This window comes from Notechis scutatus, chromosome 5, assembly GCF_049901735.1.
Source record: "Notechis scutatus isolate UNSWTSFEM ecotype Mainland chromosome 5, rNotScu1.2, whole genome shotgun sequence".
NCBI classification, from domain to species: domain Eukaryota; kingdom Metazoa; phylum Chordata; class Lepidosauria; order Squamata; family Elapidae; genus Notechis; species Notechis scutatus.
Genome location: NC_142013.1, coordinates 82,064,717 through 82,078,550, shown reverse-complemented (window position 1 = coordinate 82,078,550; position 13,834 = coordinate 82,064,717). Strand labels below are relative to the sequence as shown.

Below are 13,834 nucleotides of genomic sequence, written 5' to 3'. Positions count from 1 at the left end.
AAAGAAAAATAAGAAAATAAGTAAAATAAGAATAAAATGAAAAAGTTACTTTCAAATTTTGAAAAATTGCATGTATGTGAAATATCAGATATATGAGACAATTGCAACTTTGGAGTTTGTACTAATGTTCCAGGTCTTTCCAAAATCCATCTCTGCCTAAATACATGATTCCCATTAATGTATGTATGAGCTAATAAGTAAAATACGAAGATGTTGTGTAGATGTTTCATCATGTACAGAATTAGATTAATATCCCAACTTTCCTTCAGGAGCTTGAAGCATCTTATTGGAGTTTCCTTCCATAATAGCAATCCTGTGGGTGAACTGAGATACAATGATTGATCTACAGAAGTGCCTACTTTAAATAAAATCTGTCTAGAAGCTGACATTAATATTGTAAATGGAATAAAGAAACAGTCAGCTTCTGAAAACTGATTGAAATAATCTGAGCTGCTTCACCTCAATGTTATCCTTTTGAGGTTGGCTCTAAGAAACTATTTGAAAAATATTAATCTATAAGCTTAAAGAATGATAACAAATAATATATTAGTTATAATATATGAAGAAATAATATAATTCTTGTGTGTTCCATTAATAATATGCAATCATGCAGAATGTAGATGTGTAGTTGGGTCTTCAAAAACTTTTTATATTGGTCCTTCTATGCTTCAGGATCAATATTTTGATTCATTGCAACCCGGCATGTTTTTTCTGATTAGAAAAATAAATAAACAAAAAATATCTATACAGAACTTGAACTGATTTACAGAGAAAAAACATTCAAGCTACTTTCTGTCCCTAAAAATGAAATAAAGGTAATTTCCTTTGAAATTGACAAATGAATATTCTAGTGCTGAGTTGTTAGACTGAGTTAAATGCAGATCAAAACTTGAAAAACTTGAAATAAGAAACTTTCCAGGCCTTTAACATTACAGAAATATTAAATGGTAAGTGTACATTTTGTACACAGTGAGCCAGATGTTTAGACTAGATGTGGCATTTTTATCCACCTATTGAGTCCTGGTAAAATTTTCATTACAGTATGTAGGCTGTTCCAAGTAAAGCTATCACTTGCAATTGACTGATGGTAATTTTATCAATGCCAATGATGTTTAAATGGAGTTGCAGATGATTGCACCCAAGGTACCAGGGTGGGCTGCTACCGGTTCGCACAGGTTCAAGTAAACCGGTTGTTAATTTTATGGCCAGTTCGGTGAACTGGCAAATCCCACCCCTGGCTGGCCCTGCCCACCCTGCCCCTCCCCTCCCCACGTGGCCTGTTTTGGATCGCAAGTAAGTGCATGGTTGGTGCGGAGGCTCGGGGATGGTGAAAAACAGGCCTCCCGGAAGTTCTGGAATGCTAGAGAGTCTCTGGAGCCTGGGGAGAGTGAAATCAATCTCCTGGAGGCTTGAGGAAAACCTCCGGACCCAGCGAGAGAGAAAAACAGGCCTCCTGGAAGTTCCAGAAGACCGGAAACGGGCCCGTTTCTGGTCTCCAGAGAGCCTCCAAACCCCAGGGAGGGCAAAGAAAACCCCCAGAGCCCAAGGAGGGTGAAAAACGGGTCTCCCAGAGCCTCCGGAGCCCCGGGAGAGCAAACACATCACCCGCGGCCCATTTTCACTCCCAGGTTGGTGCAGGAGGCCAACTAGGCCATGCCCACCATGGCCACACCCACCCAGTAACCGGGCAGAGAACCGGTTGTTGAATTATTTGAAGCACACTCTACAAGGCACCTATTACTATTGGTACTATCTTTGCTTTATTTTGCCAGAGTTGTTATATTTTTATATGCAGCTTTTTGTATTTTGTGATTTTCCCCCCCAATATTTTCTCTTCTATTCTGCATCTCCAGGTATTGCCATGTCCTCTGTTCAGAAAGTTTTGTTTTTCTTATTGACAATTGTTTTGGGTGTTACGTGGCAGTTGTTTCTTTTAATTATAAATTCCCAGAGTATTTCATTTTCTGTTATTTTGTCTGTTTTTGCATTCCAACAGTTCTTGTTTACAGGCAAATGCATTTTTCAAATGCACTGGGGGATTTGTAATTAAACCATCTTCAAAGTGGGCACTATTTGTTTCAGATTTATATTCCAAAATTACAGTTAAGTCCTTTATATTGTTAACTATTTGTGCAGTAGCCTTAGTGGTTTGATAACATTCTGCACTTGGTTGCATCTCTGGATTACTCATCTTCTTTCAATCACTTGAGTAATTTGTTTGTCTTGATCCTCTTTCATATGACATCTTTGGAATATAATTGATTTATAAAGTGAACTATTGTTTTTAAATACTCCTCCAAAATAATTTTTGCAATATCTGTTTGGCTTAGATGTCTTTGATGTTGCTTCATCTTCTTCTGTTCTTTTGCTCCCTATTGTGGTCAAAGAATAAATCTTTTTTGTAGATCAGCTGGTATCTCTTGGCCAATCAGAATCCATTAAAATTGGAAGATTTCAGCCAGCTACAACAAACAATACTAAACTGCAAGTTATAATTTACAATCTCAAATAGAGGTGGCAAATTAATGAAAATAACAAAACAAAACCATAACTTTTTAAATCTTTACATTTTCCCATCAACATTGAAAATACTCCACAGTTCTTTATTTTAGCTCACCTCCAGCAATCCTCTTCCTCTTCATTCAATAATAACAATGTCCCCAAATAGTGCAGGTCTTCAAAAGGAGTAACAGGCTATGACTGAAAAGAATCTCTTTTATCTAAGTAAAGATAATAATTAAATAAAGTATTTGAGTAGTGAAAGCCATGACCTACTGTCCATTTAAAAAGTAAATTCCAAAATGGCTGCTTTTTCAACAACAAAATGAATGGTCAACTCACCCAGCTACTTTGGAGCACTGCCCCAGAGTCTCCTTGCAGATCAACACTGTAAGGAGGATATTGAAGGATTATTCCATGACTCCCCCTAATCCATGAGTCATATAAACTCAGTTTGTAAATTCAAAAAGTTTAAATCTGGAAAGAGCTTTTTGAACTGGTCAGTCTGGAAATGGACTGGAAGTCCAAGCAAATAGCAATAGCACTTAGACTTATATACTGCTTTATAGTGCTTTACAGCCATCTCTAAGCAGTTACAGAGTCAGCATATTGCCCCCAACAATTCCAAAGCACCATTGTTGCTCATTGTCATTGTATTGCTTGTAGTCAGACTGTGCAGTTATTACTATGATTATGGTTTATTGCACAGTCAGTGAAATATTTATCTTGGGTTTGGCATTTTATTCACCTATTGACACCTTCTCGAAAATCTGCAATAAACAAATATTGTTGTTTGATGGTATTAAAGGTATTACCACAAGATGTAATATGTTCCAAGTAAAGCTGTATTTTGTAATTGATCGGTGTTGATTTACTATTACATAAACAAAATTGTGAAATCACAGCTGCTAGTTTTTTAATTGCTGTTGGCCTTCATACACATCAAGTTCTTGCCAAGAAAGTCGGATATCATAACGTATCAACATATATGTGCAGAATTAAAGTGTGGCCATTTGTAATTCACACACACACACACACACACACACACACACACACACACACATTGTCAATGTGCATATTTTCTAAGTACTATTCAATATTTTTTGTTATGGCACCCAATGTGTTGATAACCACTGGGACCACCACATCTGGTTTATGCCATACTCTTTCAATTGTGATTTTCAGATCTTGACATTTTATGATCTTCTTCAATTATTTCTATTCTATTCTACTATTTCCTGGTATTGCCACATATTCTACCCATACTTTCCTCTTTTCAACTTTTCAACAAAAACTGTAATGTACAGTTAAATTCACAATCAGAACTGGTAGAAACTTAATAATCCAAATCCAAACCTAAAAATTATTGAGGTAGCATCTAAGAATATAGACAGGTCCAAGCAGGATAGATTTTTTGTAAAATTAGGATGTTCAGGTGTGATAAATTCAATATTTCCAGATATTGAGGAAATTTTTTAAATATTGCTTTGAGGGCTCCAATCTCAATTGCTATACAATGGAACTATATTTTCATAAATATTCAGCTTCAATCTGCGAGTTCCATTATTTTGAACTTTTTTCCAGTTTTTTTCCTCAATCCTAGTATCACCCAATAGAGCAACAACAATTAACCAGACTTTGTTTTCAATGACTCTTATACCCAACTACCTCAATCCCAACTGCTGCCGGACTTAAATGCAAACTACTCAATGCAAGAAGCCTCGTGAATAAAATACCTGAATTTCTCATCCTCTTAAATATGGCTAACTTCGACATTATATTTGTCTGTGAAACATGGCTCAATGCATCTCTCCCGACTCCATTACCACAGTAAGAGACTATCATGTTTACCGATCAGATCGTGAAAATCGTCGAGGAGGTGGTGTTGCTATATTCTATAAAAAATCCTTACATCTAAAAAATATCCAAGTTACCCAGGAGCTTGCCCTTCCTGAAACCATCATCTGTGAACTATCCTTAAATATCACAATTCGATTCTTACTATGTTACAGAGCACCTGATTATGACATCGAACATGTAAACAAGCTAAATACACTACTAACATGGGCTACATCCTGCCCATACCCTTTTTATCTTTCTTGGAGATTTCAATCTACCTCATATTGACTGGACCCTAAATAATTGTACAACTGAAATCATACACACAACCTTCTACAATGCTATTACAAATCTAGGTCTTGAACAACTAGTAACCAACAACACTAGACTGAACAACTGCCTCGATCTCATCTTCTGCAATAGTTTGAATTTAATTTACGAATACAAACCAAAGAACCCTTTTCCAGTAGTGACCACAATATGATTGACTTTTGCCTCAACATACGTCCACACAAAAATCACCACAATGATGTCATCCCTAGTTGTAACTTCAAAAAGGCAACTATGATCTTATAGATAACGATCTCTCATCCCTCGATTGGCAATCTCTATTCACTGGATGCAATACTGTTGAAGACCATTACAACATATTTTTACTTGAAGTCAAAAGAGTCATCAAACTATATGTTCCAACAACAACTCCAAAAACAAAACAAAAAAGCAGATTACCCATATCAATAAGGAAACTTCAATCCAAAAAGAGATCACTCTGGCGGAAAAACAAATCTGGTCACGTTGCTAATTTCAAAAACCCGATACAAAAATTTATGCCACCAGATAAAGACCGAATGCACCAATTACCACATTAAACAAGAGGAAAACCTTCTAAGCACCAATTCCACCTGTGCTTTTTACAATTTTGTAAACAACAAACTAAAAGACTCAAGGTCCATCCCTCCTTGATAGGACCTGATGGTAAAGACTGCAGCGACGACACCATTAAAGCCAACATCTTTAACACATTCTTCGGCTCAGTGTTTGTAAACAGTAATGGATCATGCCCAATGTTTCCTAGCCGTACCACAGATAACAATAATGATCTAATACATATCGATTTTACAGTAGACAACGTTGAAAAAGCACTACGCAACCTAAAACCATCTCTATCTATTGGACCGGATGGAATATGTGCCTACTTCTTAAGAAAACTATCCACTGCCATAGCCAAACCTCTAAGCATAATCTTTGAAAAATCTTTCAGAACCAGCTCCTTGCCCAACCTATGGTTACAAGCCACAGTCATCCCCATCTTCAAAAAGGGAGACCCAAGCCTAGTTGAAAATTACAGACCAATCTCCTTATGCTGCGTCACCTGTAAAGTCATGGAATCAATTATTAACCAATCCATCATCCTCCATTTAGAGACAAACAACCTACTCTCCAATAAACAATTTGGTTTCAGAAAAAAACTATCCTGTAATCTGCAACTCTTACACTGCAAAAACATATGGACTACACAACTCGACCAGGGCAAAGCAATAGACGCAATCTACATAGACTTCTGCAAAGCCTTTGATTCAGTGGTACACGACAAACTACTCCTAAAAATAAAATCTTATGGTATCTCTGGACAACTGAATAACTGGATAGAAGCATTCCTGTCAAACAGACAACAAATGGTCAAAATTGGGAACGCCCTATCAAATCCAGTACCTGTCAATAGTGGTGTTCCCCAAGGCAGTGTTCTAGGACCAACTCTCTTCATAATCTACATAAACGACCTTTGTGATCATATCAAGAGCAATTGCGTTCTCTTCGCTGATGATGTAAAGCTGTTCAATACCACAGACAATACTACTACCCTACAAAAGATCTAGACTATGTATCTGAATGGTCTAACATATGGCAACTCCAAATCTCAACAAATAAATGCTCTGTCTTACATATTGGTAAAAAAATCAGAAAATAAAATACAAGCTGAATAGTCAAGATCTTGTTGATGACCCAAGCTCTGTAAAGGACCTGGGAATACTCACCTCTAATGATCTAAGTGCTAGAGCTCACTGCAACTACATAGCCAAAAAGGCATTAAGAGTTGTTAACCTAATCCTACGTTGCTTTTTCTCTGGTAATATCTCACTACTAACCAGAGCATACAAAACATTTGCTAGACCAATACTCGAATACAGTTCATCAGTCTGGAATCCTTATCACGTATGTGATATTAACACAATTGAGAAAGTCCAGAAGTATTTCACAAGAAGAGTTCTCCACTCTTCTACCCGTTGTAGAATACCTTATGCCACCAGACTCGAAATTCTAAAACTAGAAAACCTCGAATTACGCCGTCTTCGGTCCGACTTAAGCATGGTATATAAAATCATACATTGCAATGTCCTACCTGTCAATGAATACTTCAGCTTTAACCATAACAACACAAGAGCACACAACAGATACAAACTCAAAGTAAACCGCACCAAACTTGATTGCAGGAAATACGACTTCAGCAATAGAGTGGTCAATGTCTGGAATACTCTACCCGACTCTGTAGTCTCTTCCCCAAACCCCAAAAACTTTAACCTTAGACTGTCTACTATTGACCTCACCCCTTTCCTAAGAGGTCTGTAGGGGGCGTGCATAAGCGCACCAACGTGCCTACCGTCCCTGTCCTATTGTTTCTCTTATTCTTTTATTTTTCTTATATGTACCCATTTCATATATTCACAACTATGTATACACTTGTACTTATTATCTTGTAAACAATTGACAAATCAAATAAATAAATAAATAAAATAAATAAAATAAATAAAATAAAATAAAATAAATAAATATCAGGCATGTTTTTCACAAGATGCCAGTTCTGTTTGAATCTTAAAGGCCCATAAGGTACTAACCTGTTCATTTTCCAAAACCTTTTTCAACCTGATGGTCCAATTAGTTTTTCCTACCTTCAAATCCAAATCACTGGCAAAGTTTCCAGTGAATAATTCTGGCAGTTCTGTCATGATGATGATTGTAATCAGCTTGTGAAATTTTACTGTAGCTAATAATCAAAGAATCAATTGTTTTCATCTATTTTACTAGAAAGGCAACATTTGCTGTTGTTTGTCATAGTTTGATTTTTCACCTTTGCAATCAATTACCAAAGCTTTTTCTTGAGCCATTATAATAAAACCTTCAATTTGCTTCTTTTAACACTTAAAATACTCCATGTTGGGTTTTTATTGGCTTTTCTTTCTATTTCAAGTATTGACTAAACATTGGCTTGTTCTTCCAATTAACACATTGGTTTTCAGTTGTCTCTTTTCTATGTTCAGCCTTCACCTTTAAAGTTTTCAAGAGCCTTCCTTGATTAACTTCCTCAATAAGAGTTTTTGGCTTTTTAAATTCAAACTATTCTTCTCAACCTCCACAGTTTGATTCTATAAGCTCTAGGCAAATAGAGATGATCAATATCACTTTTTGGTTACAAAGCAAGGTGCATTTTCATTAGTTTTCTCCTCTTCCAATCCATATTACTAAGTTTCATTTGGATCCATTCCTGATGTATATTGAATAATAGAGACTGCTCAGGTATTAATTGCTTTAATGATGTTTCCACTATTTAGCTTTGATTTCAAAATTTTCTAAACTCTAAATATTTGGTAGAAATGTTTTCTTTGATTTTATTATTATTGTCCTGTACTCCAAATATATGTAAAGGTAAATGTTTCCTCTATCTAGTTGTTTCCAACTCTAGGGGATGGTTTCTTAGTTAAGTGAGCCAGCAAGACATTTCCGTGATCATGTAGCCAACATGACTATACACCAAGGTGCACAGAACACACTGTTATCTTCCCACCAAAGTGGTATCTATTTGTCTGTTCACATTTGCATGCTTTCAAATTGCTAAGTGGGCAGGAGTTGAGACAAGAATGGGATCTTGCCGTTACACAGCACTCAGATCTCAAACCCAGACTCAGCATTTTTAATCACTGAGCTATCATACCACCTACTCCAAATATAAAAGATTCCAAATATAAAAACTTATACTGCATGCTACTGAAATAAAATATTTCCTGTAAAATCTATTTCTATCATTTGAGAAGTAAGTACCAGTGAATTCAGTGAAGCTACTAGTAATAGGGTTAGAGGTTTTACAGTGCAAATCTATGCAGGTCTAGTCAAAAGTAAATTGATTCATTAAATTTCATGGATTATAATTTGGAAAAGTGTTCAAGAGTTACAGATTAAGCATTTGCACTTTGCAGACTGACTTTAGATCAGGGGTGTCAAACTCGATTTCATTGAGGGCCACATCAGGGTTGTGTTTGACCTCAGGGGGCCAGGGTGGGCGTGGCCAGTTTGACATCACTAATGTCAGGGGCATGTGTGGTGGCCCAAGTGCTTTGCCAATAGAAACGGGCTCTTGAACTCCATTTTCGGCTGCAATGACCTCCTGCAACAGCTGTTTTTGCTGGCAGAGGCACCATAGGCCTGTCCTTCACTGTTTCCAGGGTGATTCCATAGGCCAGATCTAAGCACCCCATTGGCCGGATCTGGCCCCTGGGCCTTGAGTTTGACACCCTGCTTTAGATGCACTACATAAAATAAGACTTTCCAAAATAAATATTATATTGCAAATATTTCAATATGTATGACATATTGCATAGAATTATAATATGCAATATTTTCTTTCTTATAAAGGTAATTTACCTTTAATGTCATCAATGTATTTTTATATCATGTAAATACATATTATCTGAGCCATTAGTGAAACTTAATTTTTCATAAACAAATACATAGGCCAACTCAGAAGTTATGAGACTTGAACTTAAAGAAAACTAGAGGTTTCTACATTGGGAAATATAATTTTAATATCTCTTAACATAAATTAAAAACCACAGAACACAGCAAGGAGAACATGCTATTCGCTCAAAGAAAGCAACACTATTTAAATCAGTGTTTTTCAATTTGGCAACTTTAAGTTGTGTGGACTTCAATTCCCAGAATTCTCTAGCCATCAAAGTATCTCTTCCAGTCTGAACAACAAATGATGATCTGATACCATTTTACATGCCCTTTGCTTATTCAGTATTAGATCTTGAACCTATTCATGGAAAACCTCTGAAATGAATTAAAAGGATGCCATCATTATACAAAAAGGATGCCATCATTATACAAAAAGATGCTGAGCATACAGCGCAGAGAAGGCAAACAAAGACAGTAAGGTGTCTGATGTCAAATCCTATGAACAGCAAGTAAAGGAACTTGGTATGTTAGTTTAAAGAAGAGAATGACAAGGAGAGACACGATAGCACACTTCCGATAGGTGAAAGGGTATCTCAGGGAGGAGACAATTGATTTATTTTCTGACATCTGAAGGTAAAGACAAAAACCAATAGAGGGAAGCTTTATAGTGAAAAATCCAAACTTGAATCAAGTTCAAGATACCAGAGTTTCCTAACTGTGACAACTCTTAAGTAATGGAACAGGCTGCCTCCTGAAATTGTGGGTGCTCTATCACTGGAGATTTTCAAGAAAAGACCAGGCCTCATACCACTAGGCCATTTGCCCAGTATGGTGTGAGGATTCCTGAGCTGGCCAGGAGGTTGGACTAGATGATCTCCACGTTCTTTTCCAACCTGATGATTGTAAGAGAATATTGGTAGTTCACCTTCATGTTATTCACAACATTGTCAGAGAATCTATGGTAACTATCAAAAGAAGAAATGCTTAAATGTATCTTTGAACAGTAAGTTTACAAAATCTTTTTCTTAGAAAGAGGTGCAATGAATCAGAAACACTACCTATTATCTAATGTCATAGTTCAAGAGGCTGACATATAGATCCAAATAATAGTTGGTTGTCCCAATTTCTGTTGGAACAACAACACATGTCTGCAACTGAAACAGTTTCTACTATAAAAGTGTGCCAAATATGCTCCAAAGCCCTGGGAGAGCCTTAGAAAGGATTTGACATATGCAGGGAAAGAGAAGAGCAAAGGTTCTATTGTCCAAGCTAAAGTTTATTCACAAAATACTGGATTTAGACTGGTATGTATGGGCATTTTTCTTTCAGAAATGTTATCCAAAACAAATTCAGGCTTAAAGATAAAGATTCAACAATTCAACCATGAGTATATACCAATTTTTCAAATCTATGCTACTACTTTAATTCTAATAAACATTATTGAAAATGTCAGTAATACATTTATTCCTTTTTAACAGTTACTACTTGGAATATCTTGCTGTAATTAAAAAATATCTACTTTTATTAGCCTTTTAAAAACACCTGTCCTTATTGGTTACTATGAAAAGGAAGGAAACTTGGCCTTAATGGCACTCCTGAATCAGCCATAGCTTTCAAGTAGTATATTGTTCCTATTTGATTGAATTTGCCTTCAGAACATTAGTGGTCATGAAGGTTGAAAAAAGAAGCTCTTCATTCCCACTTTATCTCTGACCCAAATTCATAACAAGAACAAAACAACAAGAACAACAAGAGTATTGGTCTGTGTTACATAGCTGCTGTGGTGGATATAATGCATCAGAAACACTAGATAACTATTGGCAACTACTGGATTTGTCAAACCAAAAAAATACAGAGATCTTTATGAAAGCCCAGGAGCATATTAAGCATATTAAGCCTTATAGCCATAGATGCTAGCTTTTTTTACCACCAGAATATCATCTTTTAAAAGAGTTATATTTAAATTGTAATGTGTAATCCAAAACTAGCATTAGCCTTGCATTAAAGAACAGCATGGAAAGAAAAGCTATGAAATAAAGAGTAACTCAAATGAGCAATTCAGTTAATTTTCAATCTCCACACTTGTTGGTTCGAGTTTTGCACATACAAATAGAACACAGAATCATAGGGCTACGAGAGTCCTCAAGAGCTCTTCTAGTCCAACCCTTTGCTCAAGGCAGATGACCTTATACCACCCTGGTCAAATGAGTCAACAATACTGTCGTTCATTAGGCATCCTCCAGGATGTAGCTATCAGCATCCTATTATTTCTGAGCTAACAGACAAAGGCAATCTCCAAACTAAAACAATTCTTGGTCCACTCTGCAGGGGAGATGCAATGGGAAGGCGGGTCGCGGGCATCCGGGATGGAGATATAACCCGCAAGCGTCCCGCGCCTCCAGTAGCAAAGCGCCCCCTTATGTTTATGATCGGAAAAGGTGGACCAAAGGTCCCGGGCGGCTGCTTATCTGTGTCACTGTGCCAAGCGCCGCCTGCGCGGCTTACCTGGGGTGCCCGTGCCGGGAGGAGAGGTGGGCGCGTGTGTCCAGGAGGCGCCAAACGCCAACGCCAACGCCGCTGCTGCTGCTGCTGCTATCCGCGGTGGCGACCAGGCTGCGCGGACTGTCCCCCTCGCCGCTCTCGAGTTTGATTCGACCACTGTCCCCTGAGCTTCTGCGGCTTTTTCCCTCCTGCCAAAGGCCGGGTAAACGCTCCCTGACGCACGCCAATGCGTCGGGGAAATGGGGCTCCGCCGCTTTTTTGAACCCGGGCTTGTTGGTGGAGCTGTCGCCGCGGCTATTTCTGCGCCCGCTGTTTCTCATGGTGTGAGGGGACGCCGCATGCCGGGCTCCGGCTTCCTCCCAGCGCTGGCAGCGCAGTCCCGTGAGGGACGAAAAGAGAAGCTCGGGAGAGACGCGCAAACGGCCGCGAGCCTCCCGAGGAGGACGCTGGACACCGGGGGATGGCGGTGGCGCCCGCTGCTGCTGCTGCTGCTGCTGCCGGTAACGCAGGCTTCTCGGAGAGCATTAAGTTGCAGGCGCACCGATTCCAGCAGCGCCGTTTTGCCTTGAAACTTGCTGTCCCGGCGACCCGAAGGGGACATTCTCCCAGCAGCGTCTCAGGCGCTCCCACCCTTAGCCGGGAGGGAGGAAGGACGGCTGGGCGCAGTTTGGCGCCTCCCGACTCCCCTCAGATCATCGGGGGGCCTCGCGCGCCTGCTCGCTCGCGTGGCCTGCCTGCTTCCAGCGGGAATGGGAAGCGCGGGGCTGTTGATGTAGTAGGGCGGGGGAGGCTGGAGCGGGAGGGTTCCCCGGTGCTCGCTGCCGCAGCTCGGGAGAAAAATCAGCCGGAATCTCTAGCCGGAGACAAGCGAGAGCAGCGGGGCGAGAGGCAAGCGACGAAATGGGTCACCGCGGGCATAAAAAGCGCCGTCGGATCGCCTCCCACGGCCCGGGAACCAACCAACCAACCAAATCAATAAATAAAGTAGGCTTCGCTTCCTTGAGCGCCAAGAGAGAAAGTTGCCGAGGGTTGGCGGCTGAAGGAGGGCTCCCTCCCGACGGTGCCTTCCCGCTTCTCTTGTTTTTGCACAAGTGCAGGAAATGCTCCACTGACCTACATATTTTCCCAAACATCCGTGACCTCCCCCGGGAGGAGGAGAAAAGGGAGGATCTAAAATCTTTGGGGATGAAGGCTTGAGCGAAGACCAAATCCTGGATAATGCCAATAGAGCGGTGTGTGTGTGTGTGTGTTTTCTTTTCAATGCTGAGGACAGAGAGGAAATCAAACAGGTAACTGATTTGCTCTGACCAGGAGGACGTGCTGGAATTTAACATGCTATTTGCGAGCTTTGTATCAGAAAATCTGTGGAGATTCTCAGTCATGCAGAGCTCCTTCAGCTCTGAAGAAGCCGAAGAAAATTATTGGATGAGAAGCCAAACGGCTTCAAAGAAAAACCAGAAAGTCCAGTTGCCTCTTGGAAAAAAAATATCACCTTTTATATCAGTAAGGGCTGCTGGCTTAGATGTCTGTACTAAACCTTGCAAACTTTTCAGATAAACTAACCAATTTACCTGTTTGTCCTTCCAGATTATGACCCTGCGAAAATGAACTGGGGTTTTGAATTTTATTTTTAATTCAAAATTTCATTTGTAAAAAAAACTACAGATTCTGGACTTCCTATTAAACTTCCAGGGATAAGTTTCCTAATTTTGATAACAAGTTTCAAGATGAGTTACATTTCTCTGCTGTTAGACAAACACACTCATAAAATATAATTATAGTAGGTTTAAGTTCAACTTTGGGATTAAAAGTGCTATGGTGTTGTTTTTAATGAGTCAGTTATTAATTTGAGAAGTTTTTAAGCAAACCCCTACAATTGCTGGATTCAAATTATGCGAGTAGTTTTAATATTAAGCTTGGTTGAAATGTTTTATTATGATTGAAATACAATATTCCCACACTTCTTTCATATTCATTTCCACACTAAACTTGGTTGAAATGTTTTATTATTATTAAAATACAATATCTCCACACTTCTTTCAAATTCATTTCCAGCAAGTAAAACAGATAGTGAGAAATAAAGACAGAAAAAGAAAAAGGAGCAAGCTACAAGATGTGCATAATCTGAAGAGAAGCAATTAAAAATAAAATAATTATGTAACATTTGGACTAATTGCCTTTAGATTTCATTCTAGTATCATGCATTCTAATGTTCTTTATAAAAGGCGAGGTCATTAAATTCCAGTATTAGAAAGGGAGCTTA

At 38.8% G+C, this 13,834-nt stretch overlaps 1 protein-coding gene across 1 annotated transcript in view; it reads right to left on the bottom strand.

The window, feature by feature from the left end:
• Nucleotides 1-12,718, bottom strand: part of NPAS2 (neuronal PAS domain protein 2) — a 69,457-nt gene extending 56,739 nt beyond the window's left edge. Inside the window, exon 1 of the mRNA XM_026666788.2 lies at nucleotides 11,575-12,718. Coding sequence (XP_026522573.1) covers nucleotides 11,575-11,891 — 317 coding nt within the window. The 5' untranslated portion in view covers nucleotides 11,892-12,718. The remainder of the gene's footprint in view (nucleotides 1-11,574) is intronic.
• Between the last annotated feature and the right edge of the window lie 1,116 nt (nucleotides 12,719-13,834).